Source organism: Hyperolius riggenbachi, chromosome 2 (genome assembly GCF_040937935.1).
Source record: "Hyperolius riggenbachi isolate aHypRig1 chromosome 2, aHypRig1.pri, whole genome shotgun sequence".
In the NCBI taxonomy this organism is placed as follows: Eukaryota; Metazoa; Chordata; class Amphibia; order Anura; family Hyperoliidae; genus Hyperolius; species Hyperolius riggenbachi.
In genome coordinates, this window is record NC_090647.1 from 79,965,016 (window position 1) to 79,979,024 (window position 14,009).

The 14,009-nt window shown below is 43.4% G+C and overlaps 1 protein-coding gene across 2 annotated transcripts in view; it reads left to right on the top strand.

Annotated features, from left to right (window-relative positions):
- ZDHHC20 (zinc finger DHHC-type palmitoyltransferase 20) overlaps positions 1–14,009 on the top strand; it is a 124,240-nt gene that overhangs the window by 77,149 nt on the left and 33,082 nt on the right. For both annotated transcript variants that reach the window (XM_068266954.1, XM_068266955.1), the window contains exons 4-5: positions 657–777; positions 12,727–12,796. In XM_068266954.1, the coding sequence (XP_068123055.1) occupies positions 657–777; positions 12,727–12,796 (191 nt within the window). The remainder of the gene's footprint in view (positions 1–656; positions 778–12,726; positions 12,797–14,009) is intronic.

Below are 14,009 nucleotides of genomic sequence, written 5' to 3' on the forward strand. Positions count from 1 at the left end.
TCTAACTCTCACCGCCGCCAGGCAGTGCTCATGCGTGCGCACCTGGCTCCCTGTCCCTGTCCAGCTGTCCGTGCTGCGCACATGTGCAGTAGCAAACAGCACGGACACCGGGACAGTTGGACGCAGCGGATTAGGGTTTTATTATATAGAATAACTTTATTTTCACTGCAGATTCCCTTTAACAGGAGAGTGTACACATTTTATATCCACTGTAGTTACAAACCACAGGACTATTATGCCACTGTGATCATAGCTATTGACTCACTCAGTGGTGATCGGAAGCAAACAGATTCAGGATTCAGGTACAGATGGGTTTAACAACCTGTTAGAATCTCAGCTAAGCAAAAGAGCTACTGCAAGGCCACACCCTTTCCCTTGAAAGCATATACAGCTGAGGGCGATGTTAGACTTCTGGGTGTGGTCTTCTGCGATGACGCAGCAAGCTGTAATGTAACACATGCAGGCTTTTGTAGCAGACTGGCTGTGCCTGTTTGCCCAGTCAGTAACTGTGTGTGGTTTATACTCCATGTAACTTGATGTGCCCCATGCGAGCAGGTCTTGACTAACCACTGTTGACGTTGTTTAATCTCTGTTACTTACACAGCAATGTTTGCTTTCTGTAGTCACCAACCTGTTAACCTGTGTCTTTGCTTTAGTTCTGTTTATCCAAATCTGACAAGGAGCTGTATGAGAGGGAGGAGAGGCAGGAATTCCAGCAGGAGATCCTGAGGAGAGCTGCTAAAGATCTGCCCATCTATACCACAACAGGCACAAAAGGTGAGTACACGACTCTTTTGGAGCACAGTGCCACAATGCTTTTATAGGTTTTCAGAGCTGCCATAGATATTAAATGGTGTGGCTGCTGCCTCAGAGGCTTCCTGCTTTTACCCTTTAGCAGCCAATTTATTTGGATTCTTGCAAGTGTTCCAGGCCAATTTATTTTAGCACATTTTTTTATTTCTGCGTTACATTTCCCTGCTACTAATTAGTACTGCTGTGATGTGTATTTATGGCCACTTGTCACTAGGGGGCAGTGTGAGACAATAAGAGGACTTCTGCATTCAGTTTCTATATTTTCTGCTATTATAGAGAGATCAAAGCATTCCAAGAAATTATAGCACAATTAGTTCTGCCAAGTTACTAATGGGTTAATGGAAACCTGCAAGGGGAAAAGTGACCTATTTGGGTAGTTGCCTTGGGAGAGGAAAGACTATGGATCCTCCAGCGACTTCCCCATCCTCCTCCACCATGCTGTTCCAGCACTGCTCCCGCTCAAACACAGTCGACAAGGGCTTGTTGATGTAGTGCGGACACGATTTCTGCATAAAAATGTAAGACGAGCCCGATTGTGTCTGTGCTACTGCGCAAGTGCAAGCTACCTGCACAGTAGCACAGACCCAATCAGGCTCGTCTTTTTCCATCAAGGCCCAAGCAGGTCCGTGCTACTGCACAGGCGCAGTGTGGCCGTGCTTCTGGGGTCCTTGTTCCTGAACCGCTTAGTGAAGGAAGACAGGAGAGGTCTCTGGAGGATCCAGACGCTTACCCCCTCCCAAAGTAAGGCCTGGTGCACACCAAAAACCGCTAGCAGATCCGCAAAATGCTAGCAGATTTTGAAACGCTTTTTCTTATTTTTCTGTAGCGTTTCAGCTAGCTTTTTGTGGTTTTGTGTAGCGGTTTTGGTGTAGTAGATTTCATATATTGTTACAGTAAAGCTGTTGCTGAACAGCTTCTGTAACAAAACCGGCGGCAAAACCGCTCTGAACAGGCGTTTTTCAGAGCGGTTTGCGTTTTTCCTATACTTAACATTGAGGCAGAAACGCATCCGCAATCCAAAAAATGCCTCACCTCGGGAGGATTTGTTTCTGCAAAACGCCTCCCGCTCTGGTGTGATCCACCCCATTGAAATACATTGACCAAGCGGATCCGCAGCCGCAAGCGGCTGCAGAAACGCTGAGAAAGCCGCTCGGTGTGCACCAGCCCTAAGTATCCGTTTCTTCCCTCCCCCCCAACCTCACAGGTTTACTTCAAAGCCACATACTGATGTCATATTTTTGTCGTTAGATAAAATTGTTAGCGATCGTCTCTTGCAAAAATCTAGTGTCTGTACAGATGTCCCACACCATTTTTTTGTTATGCTTCTTCATATAATGATACTAAACGACAAACAAATGCCTCCGTAGAAGCGCATACCTGCGCGAAACGGTCATAAGGCCCACAGTGCCCTGCACCCACCGCCACCCACACTGCTTCATTTACTGATACGTCCTCCATTGCACAATGCTATGTGTTTTATATGCGTATGTCTCAGTATGGAATAAAATGCTGAATGCGGTGCCGGTCTCCTCTCCTCTCTCTCCCACAAATGCAAATGTGTTGTATTCTTCACACCACTGGCTGCTGCTCACTTGTTTGTTGCTCTGATCTGCCTCCCCACTCCATGTAACCGAACGGGCTGCTCAGCTACGTCCATGCAGGGGTTATCCTTGTGAAGGGAGGACGGGCCAGCCAGTACACGCATTGAAAGGAGATGCTGACAAGCATCTATACACAATAGCATATACTGCAAATACATTTCCAATTTTTCCCCCCTATGCATATGGTAAATAGAACTTATTTGAGAAAAAAGATATAAATCTTGTCTTCAGTTGATGAAATCGCTATTTTATGATCTCCACATAATTCAGCTAAACTGAAACTGGGGATGCCCTGAAAAGTTTTTCTTTTTACAAGTCCCTCGTCTTCAGATTACTATTATTTATTGTATTTATAAAGCGGCAACATATTACGCAGCGCTGGACTGTAAAGAGGAACTCCAGTGAAAATAATGTAATAATTATGTATAAATGATTGTCTGTGTTTTTCCATTGTAAAATCTTTCCTCTCCCTGATTTACCTTCTGACATTTATTACATGGTGACATTTTTACTGCTGGCAAGTGATGTAGCTGCTGCTTGCTGTTTTGGCAGCTGGAAACAGCTGTAAACAGCTATTTCTCACAATGCAACAGGGTTCACAGACAGGATACTGCCAAGAGTACGTACTCAGAATTTCTTTGTGGGAGGGGTTTCACCACAATATAAGCCATACAGCGCCCCCTGATGGTCTGTTTGTGAAAAAGAATAGATTTCTCATGTAAAAGGGGGTATCGGCTACTGATTGGGATAAAGTTCAATTCTTGGTCGGAGTTTCTCTTTAAAGGACCACTATTGTGAAAATTGTAAAGTACATATAAACACATACAAATAAGAAGTACATTTCTCCCAGAGTAAAATGAGCCATAAATTACTTCTTTCCTATGTTGCTGTCACTCACAGTAGGTAGTAGAAATCTGACAGAACCATCAGATTTTGGACAACTCCATCTCTTCATGGGGGATTCTCAGCAAGACTTTTATTCTTTATAAAGACATTCTCTGGAAAGGATTTGTACGATGCTGGCCAGCCTCCCTGCTCGCTACACACTTTTTTGGCAGTTGGACAGTGCAACTGCCATTCACTAGGTGCTTTTGAAAATAAACAAAACCTTAAAGAGAACCTGAACTGAAAATAGTCAAAATAACCATACACAAGTCATCCTTACCTCCTGTGTAGTCTACTCCTCAATCTCTTTCTTCTCTCCTGCATCTCATTTGTTCATTGTGATCAATGGAATTCTCCGTCCTCGATTTTAAAAATGGCCATTACCCCATAACAGCTTCCTGGTCAGCACGCTGCTAAACTGTAATATCACCCACTTGAAACATAGGGAAACATGGACATTACCTTGCGCATTCAGTTGTAACTGACAGCTGCTGCTATAAAACTGACAGCAACTGGTATATTTCAGTTCTGACAAAATATTGTCAGAAATGGAAGGGATTACTGTAAGAAGAAAATGGGGAGCTTCTGAGCGGAACTGATGGAGAGGTTAGTTTGTCGTGTTTATTTTAAATTTTCCTCGCTTCTGGTTCCCTTTAAGTTTACAGACAATATTTATGGGTGACATACAGCAATAAGTCAATACAGTAATACAAGAAATACCAGATCACGCAGCACAGTATGAGTACAATGTAATGCTTAGTCACTGGACGGGAGCATGGAGATTAGGCAAGTCGAGTTCGCTGAGATCCATAGGATGGGTGCACAGTAATGGAGGTGCGTGATTAGGTAGGACACACAAGGAGGAGGACCCTGCCGAAGGCTTACAATCTAGAGGGAGAGGTAGGGACATGAAAGGTAGGGGACCAGAGTTCAGCTGCGGGTTTAGATCAGAATTAAAAATATAATGACTAATAATAATAAGATAACTTACAAATATTTTTTTAGGGTTCTTTCTTTATTGGGTCATATAATTGCTGCATGTTTAGGTGGCATAGTGACTAACATTCTTGCCTTGCCGAGTCCGAGGGTCTAATCTCGGCCCATTCAAGTAATCCCTTTAATGATTATACAACAATTATACATGAAATACATCGGTTTCTTGCAAGCTTCGAAACTGAAAAGTGTACCTGAGATGTGAATAAAGAAAGATTTGATACACACCCAGGGGCTTCCTCCAGCCCCATAACCACTGCTGAGTCCCTCACCGTTCTCCAGAGTGCCTCCGTTCTCCGGCTGTTGGTCCCGGTAATCTTGCTCAGTCGGGTCAATGGGGGTCTTCTGAGCATCCGCGGCCCCTCTGCGCATACACAAAAGAGCCCGACTGGCATGGCTGAGCCAGTTACCGGGAACGATAGCCGGAGAACTGAGGCACTCAGGCTGACGGCGAAGGACTCTGCAGTGCTTATGGGGCTGGAGGAAGTCCCGGGTATGTATCAAATCTTTATTCCCGTCTCAGGTTTATTAAGTTTCTTCTCCAGGCAAGATTCAGAACGGCAAAGCCGTGACTGGGACATGCTGAGACTTGCACATTATTTTGTAGGCTACAGATTATTATTTAGTATTTATATGGGGCTGATCTCTTCCAAAGCAATGGCATATATAGCGTTCCCCACTCTCAAAGGGCTGAATATCATTTGGCAATCTATAAAGCGATGATCACACTTATTGCCTTTTTAGAATTTTGGTAGTTATCCGCAATATTGGTTATCGGACAAAATTGGTGATCAATTACAGTGGAAATCCTCTATTGTGATAATTGACTGAGATACAGTGGCATAGTGGATCGCATACCTGCCTTGCAGATCGGAGTCAGGGCACTATCTGCATGGACTTGGTGGATTCTCCAAGTGTCTGTGTGGGTTTCCTCTGGGCACTTCAGGTACTTCTCACATCCCAAAATCTTACATAAGTTACACTGAACCTAAGGTGAAAATAAACCGATGCGATAAACAATTATATTATATTTATCCTCCTATTCTTATAAATGACTTTTTTTTTTTTTTAAAGTATGCAATGGTTTTCTTTTATATTTACACATTTACAAAGTAGGTTGAATGTTTTACAGTCTCTGCTCAATGGCAGCCTATCAGTGTCCTGGAGTTAAAATACATAAACTATTGACCTCTTCCTATCTTCCACTGCACTAAGTTGTATTCTGCTAGGAAAACTTTTATGGCTGTAATTTGCTTATAAGTGATGTCTACTATATTCCCACAAGGTACCAACAAGACAGAAACATGCCTGAAAATGAACTATTTCAGGCAGCAAAATAAAAGTAAAATAGCCTGGTTATTGTTTTGTACTGTACATGTTTATCTCCTCATGTCTCATGTTGCCTCGAGTACACCTTAACCTCTTGAGAACCATGGGCTTACACCCTACTAAACCCGCCCCCTCTCCCCCCAAATGACTGGGCTATTTTTTGCTAGTTAGACCACTGTAGCTCTAAGACCTCGCTGCAGGGCTGTACAACTCTGCACACGAGTGATTTATCCTCCCCCCCCCCCCCCCCCCCCCAGAAATTTCTGTTGGGCTCTGATCCATGCAGGCATGTTTTTTTTTTTTGGGGGGGGGGGGGGGGGGGGGTTATTCATTTGTATTTTTTTTTTTTTTTTTCAATATTACTATTTTTTTTTTCCTGCCCACCCCTCCCTCCCCTATCAGCCAATCACATCGATCGGCTGTCGTAGGCATCAGCCTAGATCGCAGCACTGTACAGTGTAAATAGACAGCTAAAAGTCTCCTAGCAGCGATCACCGCTGGGAGATGCGTCATTCAAGCAGAGATGTGCAAAATCCCGCCACAGGACATGACGCCAACTGGTGTGATGCGGTTGTTGGGGGGGGGGGGGGGAGAGGGGATTAATTAGCTTCCCCCTAAATTGGCTCTAGGCTACGATGGACATATGACTATGGTAGGGATTAGATTGTGAGCTTCTCTGAGGGAAGGTTGTGACAAGACAATATACCCTGTACAGCACAGCACAATATAAACACAAAATAATAATAATATTATATAGCAAACAGGTAATCGCCTGAAAATGTTACTTTTCTGGATCTGCAGATTCTGGCCTCTATAAATAGACCACAATATGTTGTCTGTGACCATTTCCATGTCAGGTCTCCTTATAGCTGCCTCATTCATTTATGTGAATCTATTAAAAACAAGTTGCTGCACAAGTTATGACACTGCGCCTACTTTATTTCTGAAGTGTCTGTAAACAAGGCAAACAAAGGCTGGGTTGGCCTCATGTGTCATATTCTTGTCACTTGTGCTGCTTGTTTACATTCCTCTGCTGTTTGCATCTGTCACTTTCCTCAACTTGATCTCATTGCTGCTGCTGCTGTTTGTGCAGATCTGTGAATGGAGCAGACATCAGATAGGGCAGCACAATAATCCTCTAAAGGCTTGTGTCCTCTGCCAGATCCAATACATTGACCATAGTAATTGCTAAGCACTTTTCATCACGCTGTAGAACTGGTGTTTTTTATTAGGACCCAGAGGTATTCTGCCTGTAGATTCCCTGTCAGTGCATCATCCCATTTGGCCTGGTATCAAGCGGTTGAGCAGAGCGCAGTTATATCTGTATATCCTACATATACAGACTAGTTACTGCTGAATCTACATCTGCTGGGGACTCTGCAGCAGGTTGGTGATGGCACTGCAGTGCAAGTCATATTGTTTCCAGGCTGCAGTATAACATATTGTACTGCAGTGTGCCTAGTATAGCATTTCAGCTACAGTATAAGAGGTAGGACCAGTTTAGTCCTGCAGTGCAGAATTTAGGGTTAAATTACAGCAACTTGCAGCTTGCTGCAGTAGCTGAGTAGCACTATAATAAATACAGGATGCCATTAACTGTGCAGTACTGTTCCTTACAAAATACAAGCCATAAAGGTTTAAAGTGGCCACACACTGATTTTAGGCTGCATTTCCACTTGTGCGGTGGCAATCGTCGCGGGAAAAATTTGCATGCGGGTCCATGCGAATTTTCATGCGAATTCGCATGGATGACGATGTATGCGAATTTAACCATGGCAGTGCTGGTGTGATTTTCCATGGTTTATATGCGAATTTGCATGAAAATTCGCATACCCAAACCGCATGCGAATTTCCTAATAAATATATTGTATGCGATTCGCATAGCGGTATGCGAATTCTGATGGCTCTGCCATGCGGATTTTTTTCTGCACAGAAAAATGCAAATGAATCCTGACAAGTGGAAACCGTCCCATTCACTTGTATTGCTATGCAAATTCGCATGTGAAAAACGCATGCGAATTCGTGATAGTGGAAATGGGCCCTTCTTGTGTTGATTTTTGGCTCATTCAATGCCCCAACATGCCACTACGATTGATCATTAGATCATTTTCTACTGAAATCTATCAAATTGGTTGAGCATAGCGGTTGGAAAACTCTGATCGACGGCAGGTTGGGAGTGGCGGCAGATCGACGGCCCATAGCGTTGCACTGCATTGAACAATCCACAGCTGCGGCTCAATTGTCTGCTTTGTGTTCTGTTATATTTGCAAAATCAAACTGTCAAATTAGTTCTTATCAGCAACTGTGAATAGACTGCAGGAGAGCTCTGTTAAAGAGAAACCATAACCAACAATTGAACTTTATCTCAATCAGTAGCGGATATCCCCTTTCCCATGAGAAATATTTACCTTTTCTCAAACTGATAATCAGGGGGCTCTGTATGGCTAATATTGTGGTGAAACCCCTCCCACAGTGTGATGTCAGGACTTAGGTCCTGACAGTTTCCTGCCTGTGAACCTCATTTCATTGTGGAAAATAGCGGTTTACAGCTGTTTCCAACTGCCAAAAAAAGCAAGCAGCAGTTACTTCCAGTGACATCACCTGCCAGCAGTAAAAATGTCACCATGTGATAAATGTCAGAATGTAAATCAGGGAGAGGAAAGCTTTTGCAATAGGCAAAAACTGATTAAATCATTTATACATCATTATTGTAAAAATGAAGCACTTTTTAAATTACATTATTTTCACTGGAGTTCCTCTTTAAGGCAGCTCTCCATAATCCGTAATCACCGAGGCTTAGTCATCCCTGCAGAAGTGAAACGAAGTTAAAACTTCAGGTTTTTTTTTTTTTAGGATTTTCATAATGATTTTTCTTATATTTTTTCCATTAAGGTTATCAAGCTGGAGCAGGGGCGTAACTACTGGGGAGCAGCTACTCTGTAGGGCAGCCCAGAGCTGTAAGGGGCGTAACTACTGGGGAGCAGCTACTCTGTAGGGCAGCCCAGAGCTGTAAGGGGCGTAACTACTGGGGAGCAGCTCCTCTGTAGGGCAGCCCAGAGCTGTAAGGGGGCGTAACCACTGGGGAGCAGCTCCTCTGCAGGGCAGCCCAGAGCTGTAAGGGGGCGTAACTACTGGGGAGCAGCTCCTCTGTAGGGCAGCCCAGAGCTGTAAGGGGGCGTAACTACTGGGGAGCAGCTCCTCTGTAGGGCAGCCCAGAGCTGTAAGGGGGCGTAACTACTGGGGAGCAGCTCCTCTGTAGGGCAGCCCAGAGCTGTAAGGGGGCGTAACTACTGGGGAGCAGCTCCTCTGTAGGGCAGCCCAGAGCTGTAAGGGGCGTAACTACTGGGGAGCAGCTCTTCTGTAGGGCAGCCCAGAGCTGTAAGGGGGCTGCAACGACTTCTTCAATCCCTCTAATAAAAGGGCTCCATCCTTCAGATGAGTTGCTTTGGAGGCTACACTTGTTATGGGGGTGAAGATTATGATGCCCACATCGGTTTTATGACCCTTGTAAGATGGACCCCAGGCTGTGATGGTCTCCAGGGGTATCCCCATGAAAGTCTTGCTGCCGTGATATATATATATAATCATTGCATCACTCTGTCACATTTGCAATTTTAAAACCACACTTTGTCTTTTAAGCTATAAAACAGAGCAGAGCTAATGACCCTTTGAACTTTCCTGCAGTAAAACCTTATATCAAGCTGTCTCTCACTGTTTTTGGCTTTTTAAGTGCTTCAGAAAACAGGACTGTATTGGACCATGTTGGTCTAATAGCTCAGAGAAGCTCTTTTGCATAGGTAACTGAAGTTTTTTTTTAACTCTTCCTGTACTGGAAAACAATGAGACTATTTTCTTTACTACTAATGTTCTATTTCATAGCTGTACTACACATACAAGTCATTATCTCATAAGTTTATTTTCGCTTCAGGTTTGCTTGAAGTTTTTGTACACGAACCTTTCCACTCTTTCTTTCTGTGGTAGAGTGGGGGTTGTTAGATTTAGGTGTTAAGATTTAGAAGGTCAGGGAGACGGGTTAGAGAGGGCCTCCATGCAAAATAAAAAAATCCATCAGTGCTGCTGCATTGAAAAGTTATATTTAACACCGGAGTCTTGTCCCACGAAGCTGTCCCGAAGACCCCGCACCAGTACACTTCCGCCTCCCCTCTCTCCTCCGAGATAAAACGCCTAGCAATTTTTCTAGGCGAGGAGGCGGGGCCAGGTGCCGGAAGTTTAGTGTTGCAGGACTTCTATAACTTTTCAATACAGCAGCGCTGACGGATTTTTAAATTATTTTTTTGCATGGAGATCCTCTTTAAAGAGTAGCTATCAGCCATACTATCTCAGAAAAAAACCCCACAAATGTAAGTAGATAGATACTTGCTCTACTTACATAACATAGGTACACAGGTGACCACGTTTTGATTTTAGTGATTCTTCTACAGTAAAAAAAGAGAATCTTTCTTAGCATTTCCCATTTTAAGTTTGGCTATTTTGAAGCCAACCCTGATGTCATTTCCTCCCTTACTCTCCTTTGCCTGCTTTGCCCGCCCTCCACTATAGAAAGTGCATTGTCTCAGCATGAGAAATACTGGACAATCAGAGAGGAACAGAGGTGTGGGAGGGGAAAACAGGAGGGAAAGAGGCTTCATCCAATCACGCTGCATTAGTCTGAGGGGGGAGTAAAGAAGCAAAAAAGGACAACCCAGCATGCCCTGCAACTTCCTTTTTGCGTACCAAATTTTGTTTGTACCAAATAAGAGTCAGGTGAACTGGGGAATTATCATTTATCAACAAGAAAAGTAATAGAGATTTTAACTTTTGGATTACATGGTTAACATCCTTATTACTTGTTTACCGGATAAAAATAAAGAATACATTTTTTATTTTATGCGCAACAGTTACACTTTAATGTTAAGGGAGAAAGTTTGGGATCGGCATCAATGAAAGTTTACTCCAAGGGAAAGGGAAAGGTTAGGGTTAGTTGATCGGTGGAAAGGGCGTGTGGAGGGTGAGTATCTTTTATTAAAGCTTACCTAGAGCTGCAGGCTGAGCATGAATGTGAACAGTCACCAATGCAGCTCAGGTATAGTCCTTGCTATACTGCAGTTAGGCCTAGTGCACACCGAGCGGTTTTTGAAGCGATCCGCAAACTGCTTCCGCCTTGGAAAACGCTTGGCTAATGTATTTCAATGGGCTGGTGCATACCGGCGGTTTGCGGTTTTTAGCAAAACGCAAACGTGGGTCCTGCAGCACTTTTGCGGTTTGCAGAAGCGTTTCTGCCTCAATATAAAGAATAGGAAAATCTCAAACCGCTCTGAAAAACGCAAGATAAGAGCGATTTTCCAGGCGTTTTTGTTACAGAAGCTGTTCAGTAACAGCTTTACTGTAACAATATATGAAATCTGCTACACAAAAACACTCCAGAAAACGCTAGGCATGTTTAGAAAACGTCTCTAAACATGCCTAGAATCGCTCTGAAATCTGCTCCAAAAACCTCTAGCGTTTTGAGGATCTGCTAGCGCTTTTGGTGTGCACTGGGCCATAGTGTTAGTTTGGAATTTATGGTTGTGGGCATCTCCATAGTTCTGGGCTGAGGCTGGCAGACAGAAGCTGATGAGACTGCAGAATATGGCAGTACATCAAGAGAGAGCAGAACAGAGAGCTCCCTGTGCCAGTGTCACAGCTGCACTGTGGAGGTGACTGACACTTTCTGTCTTGTCCCTGACCTCAGACACACAGAGCCATTCATGTTCCTTACAGAGGAGGCAGCGCCTACCATCTCACTTTTGTGCAAAACAGTCTGCTCTTACCAATATATTTCAAAGGAGGCAACAGCAATAATTATGAGGGTGAACTCTGGAATTGGGTGAGCTGCTGGTTGCTTTTTACAAATATAAGAAAATCTGGCTGTGGATGTTTCGTAGTAAACTGATGACCAGCTATTGGTTTTCTGTGCCCTGTGTTTTTTAGGTAACCTATCGAGAGAAATATTTAAACCACCATTTCTTGCTTTTGAATTGTAAAGTGAAGAATATCAATTCAATTTCAGTTATCCTTCAGGCATGCAAGTGACAGCTTTTATCTTGTCAGACCGTTGTTAGATTTTAGCGTAACCCTTCTGATGAGAAATTAAGGCAGTATAACACTTTCCATGCAGAGACCATCTGAGGGCAGGGGAGAGGTAGAAAAAGGTCAATAGTTCACATATTTTTAGCTCTGGGACACTTGACAGACTGCCATTGAGCAGAGACAATGAAACATTAAATCTATAGTACTTTGTAAATGTTTAAACCTAAAAGAAAACCGTGGGATATCTAAAGTCATTTTTAGAGGAGGATAGATGAAGTTGTTTTGCATAGGTTTGTTTTCACCTTGGGGTTCAGTTCAACTCCACTGGCTGCATGCTTGTTGCCAGGGTTGGGAAGTTGGTACAAAAATCATTCTCTTCAGTTTATCGAACCTCCAACTCAAGGTACCCAAAATTACTCCAACTCCTCTACTCAGACTCCACTGCCCTTGCAGAGTTATGGAGTGGGTATGAAAATCCTCTAACTCAGTCTCCTCAGTTTGTGAAACCTTCTACTCCCAAAAAGTGTTCCGACTCCGCAGCCCCGCTTGTTACACACCTGTGTCAAACATGGTCATCTTCTGAGGGAGTGGCCTAGTGCCGTGGTAAGCAACACAGCCCTAGGTGGCTGTTCTTTCTCACTTGGTTCTTGCTGCTCTCTTTTAGTTTGGGGATTTTGACACAATTTTTTACCTAAACATACACTGCTAAAATTGGTGTACTTATTGATACACATGACAAATGCTCATTTGTGGCATACCTTTAGTGTGTGTGTGTGTGTGTGTGTCTGTCTGTCTGTCTGTCTGTCTGTGTCTGTCTGTGTCTGTCTGTGTCTGTCTGTGTCTGTCTGTGTCTGTCTGTGTCTGTCTGTGTCTGTCTGTGTGTGTACACAGTAATAGACAATCTGTTTTTATAGAACATTATATTTTTAACAAACTGTTGGTATGATATTTTATATTATTCTGCGAACTCTAACAGAAACACCAACTTTAACTTGCTGTGATTTGTTTTATAACGTATTAATTTCTTTGACTCCAGCTATCAGGTACTGTGAGAGATGCCAGCTGGTCAAACCTGACCGATGTCACCATTGCTCAACCTGCGACGTGTAAGTCTTTCTACTGTGTCAAAGTTTTCTGAAGGTCTCTTCATGCTTATTGCATTAGCACATAGTGCACCAGTGTCGGCTACACTATCTCGCCTGAGTCGTAAATTGTGCCTGCTATTTCCTGTCTCACTGAGCTGATTCCACTGGCCAACTATCAACATTTATAGTCCTGTGATATTGGTGACAGGTTGGGGGGCATCCGTCTAGTGATAGTAGGGCAATGGAAACCGCTTGGTGAGGAATGAAGGAGCAGGCATAATTTATGATTCGGGCCTAAGGCCACATACACACATCAGACCATAGTCTTTGGAAAATGAAAGATCACAGACCAATTTTACCCCCTTCCATGTAGTATGAGAGCCATACCTACGCAGTCTATTCTATGGAGCTAAACTCCCTGTCTGACAGAAATCTTTGCAAGATGCTGCACACACAGATGCTGTACAGACACAAAAGATCAGTATCTGCAAAAGATCTGTTCCTGCAAAAGATCCGTTCCTGCAAATTGCATTCATAGTCTATGAGATCTGCAGATCATCATACACACCTTGTTTAACTGACATTCATCTGCAGATCAGACAATCATCTGCAGATCTGAAAATCCATCCTGGTGGATCTGATCTGCAGATGAATGTCTGTTAAACAAGGTGTGTATGATGATCTGCAGATATCATATACTATGAATGCATTTTTCAGGAACAGATCTTTTGCAGGAACAGATCTTTTGCAGGAACAGATCTTTTGCAGGAACAGATCTTTTGCAGGAACAGATCTTTTGCAGGAACAGATCTTTTGCAGGAACAGATCTTTTGCAGGAACAGATCTTTTGCAGGAACAGATCTTTTGCAGGAACAGATCTTTTGCAGGAACAGATCTTTTGCAGGAACAGATCTTTTGCAGGAACAGATCTTTTGCAGGAACAGATCTTTTGCAGGAACAGATCTTTTGCAGGAACAGATCTTTTGCAGGAACAGATCTTTTGCAGGAACTGATCTTTTGCAGGAACTGATCTTTTGCAGGAACTGATCTTTTGCAGGAACTGATCTTTTGCAGGAACTGATCTTTTGCAGGAACTGATCTTTTGCAGGAACTGATCTTTTGCAGGAACTGATCTTTTGCAGATACTGATCTTTTGAATGTCTACAGCATCTTTGTATGCAGCATCTTGCAAAGATTTCTGTCTGATGGGGAGTTCAGCTCCATAGAATAGACT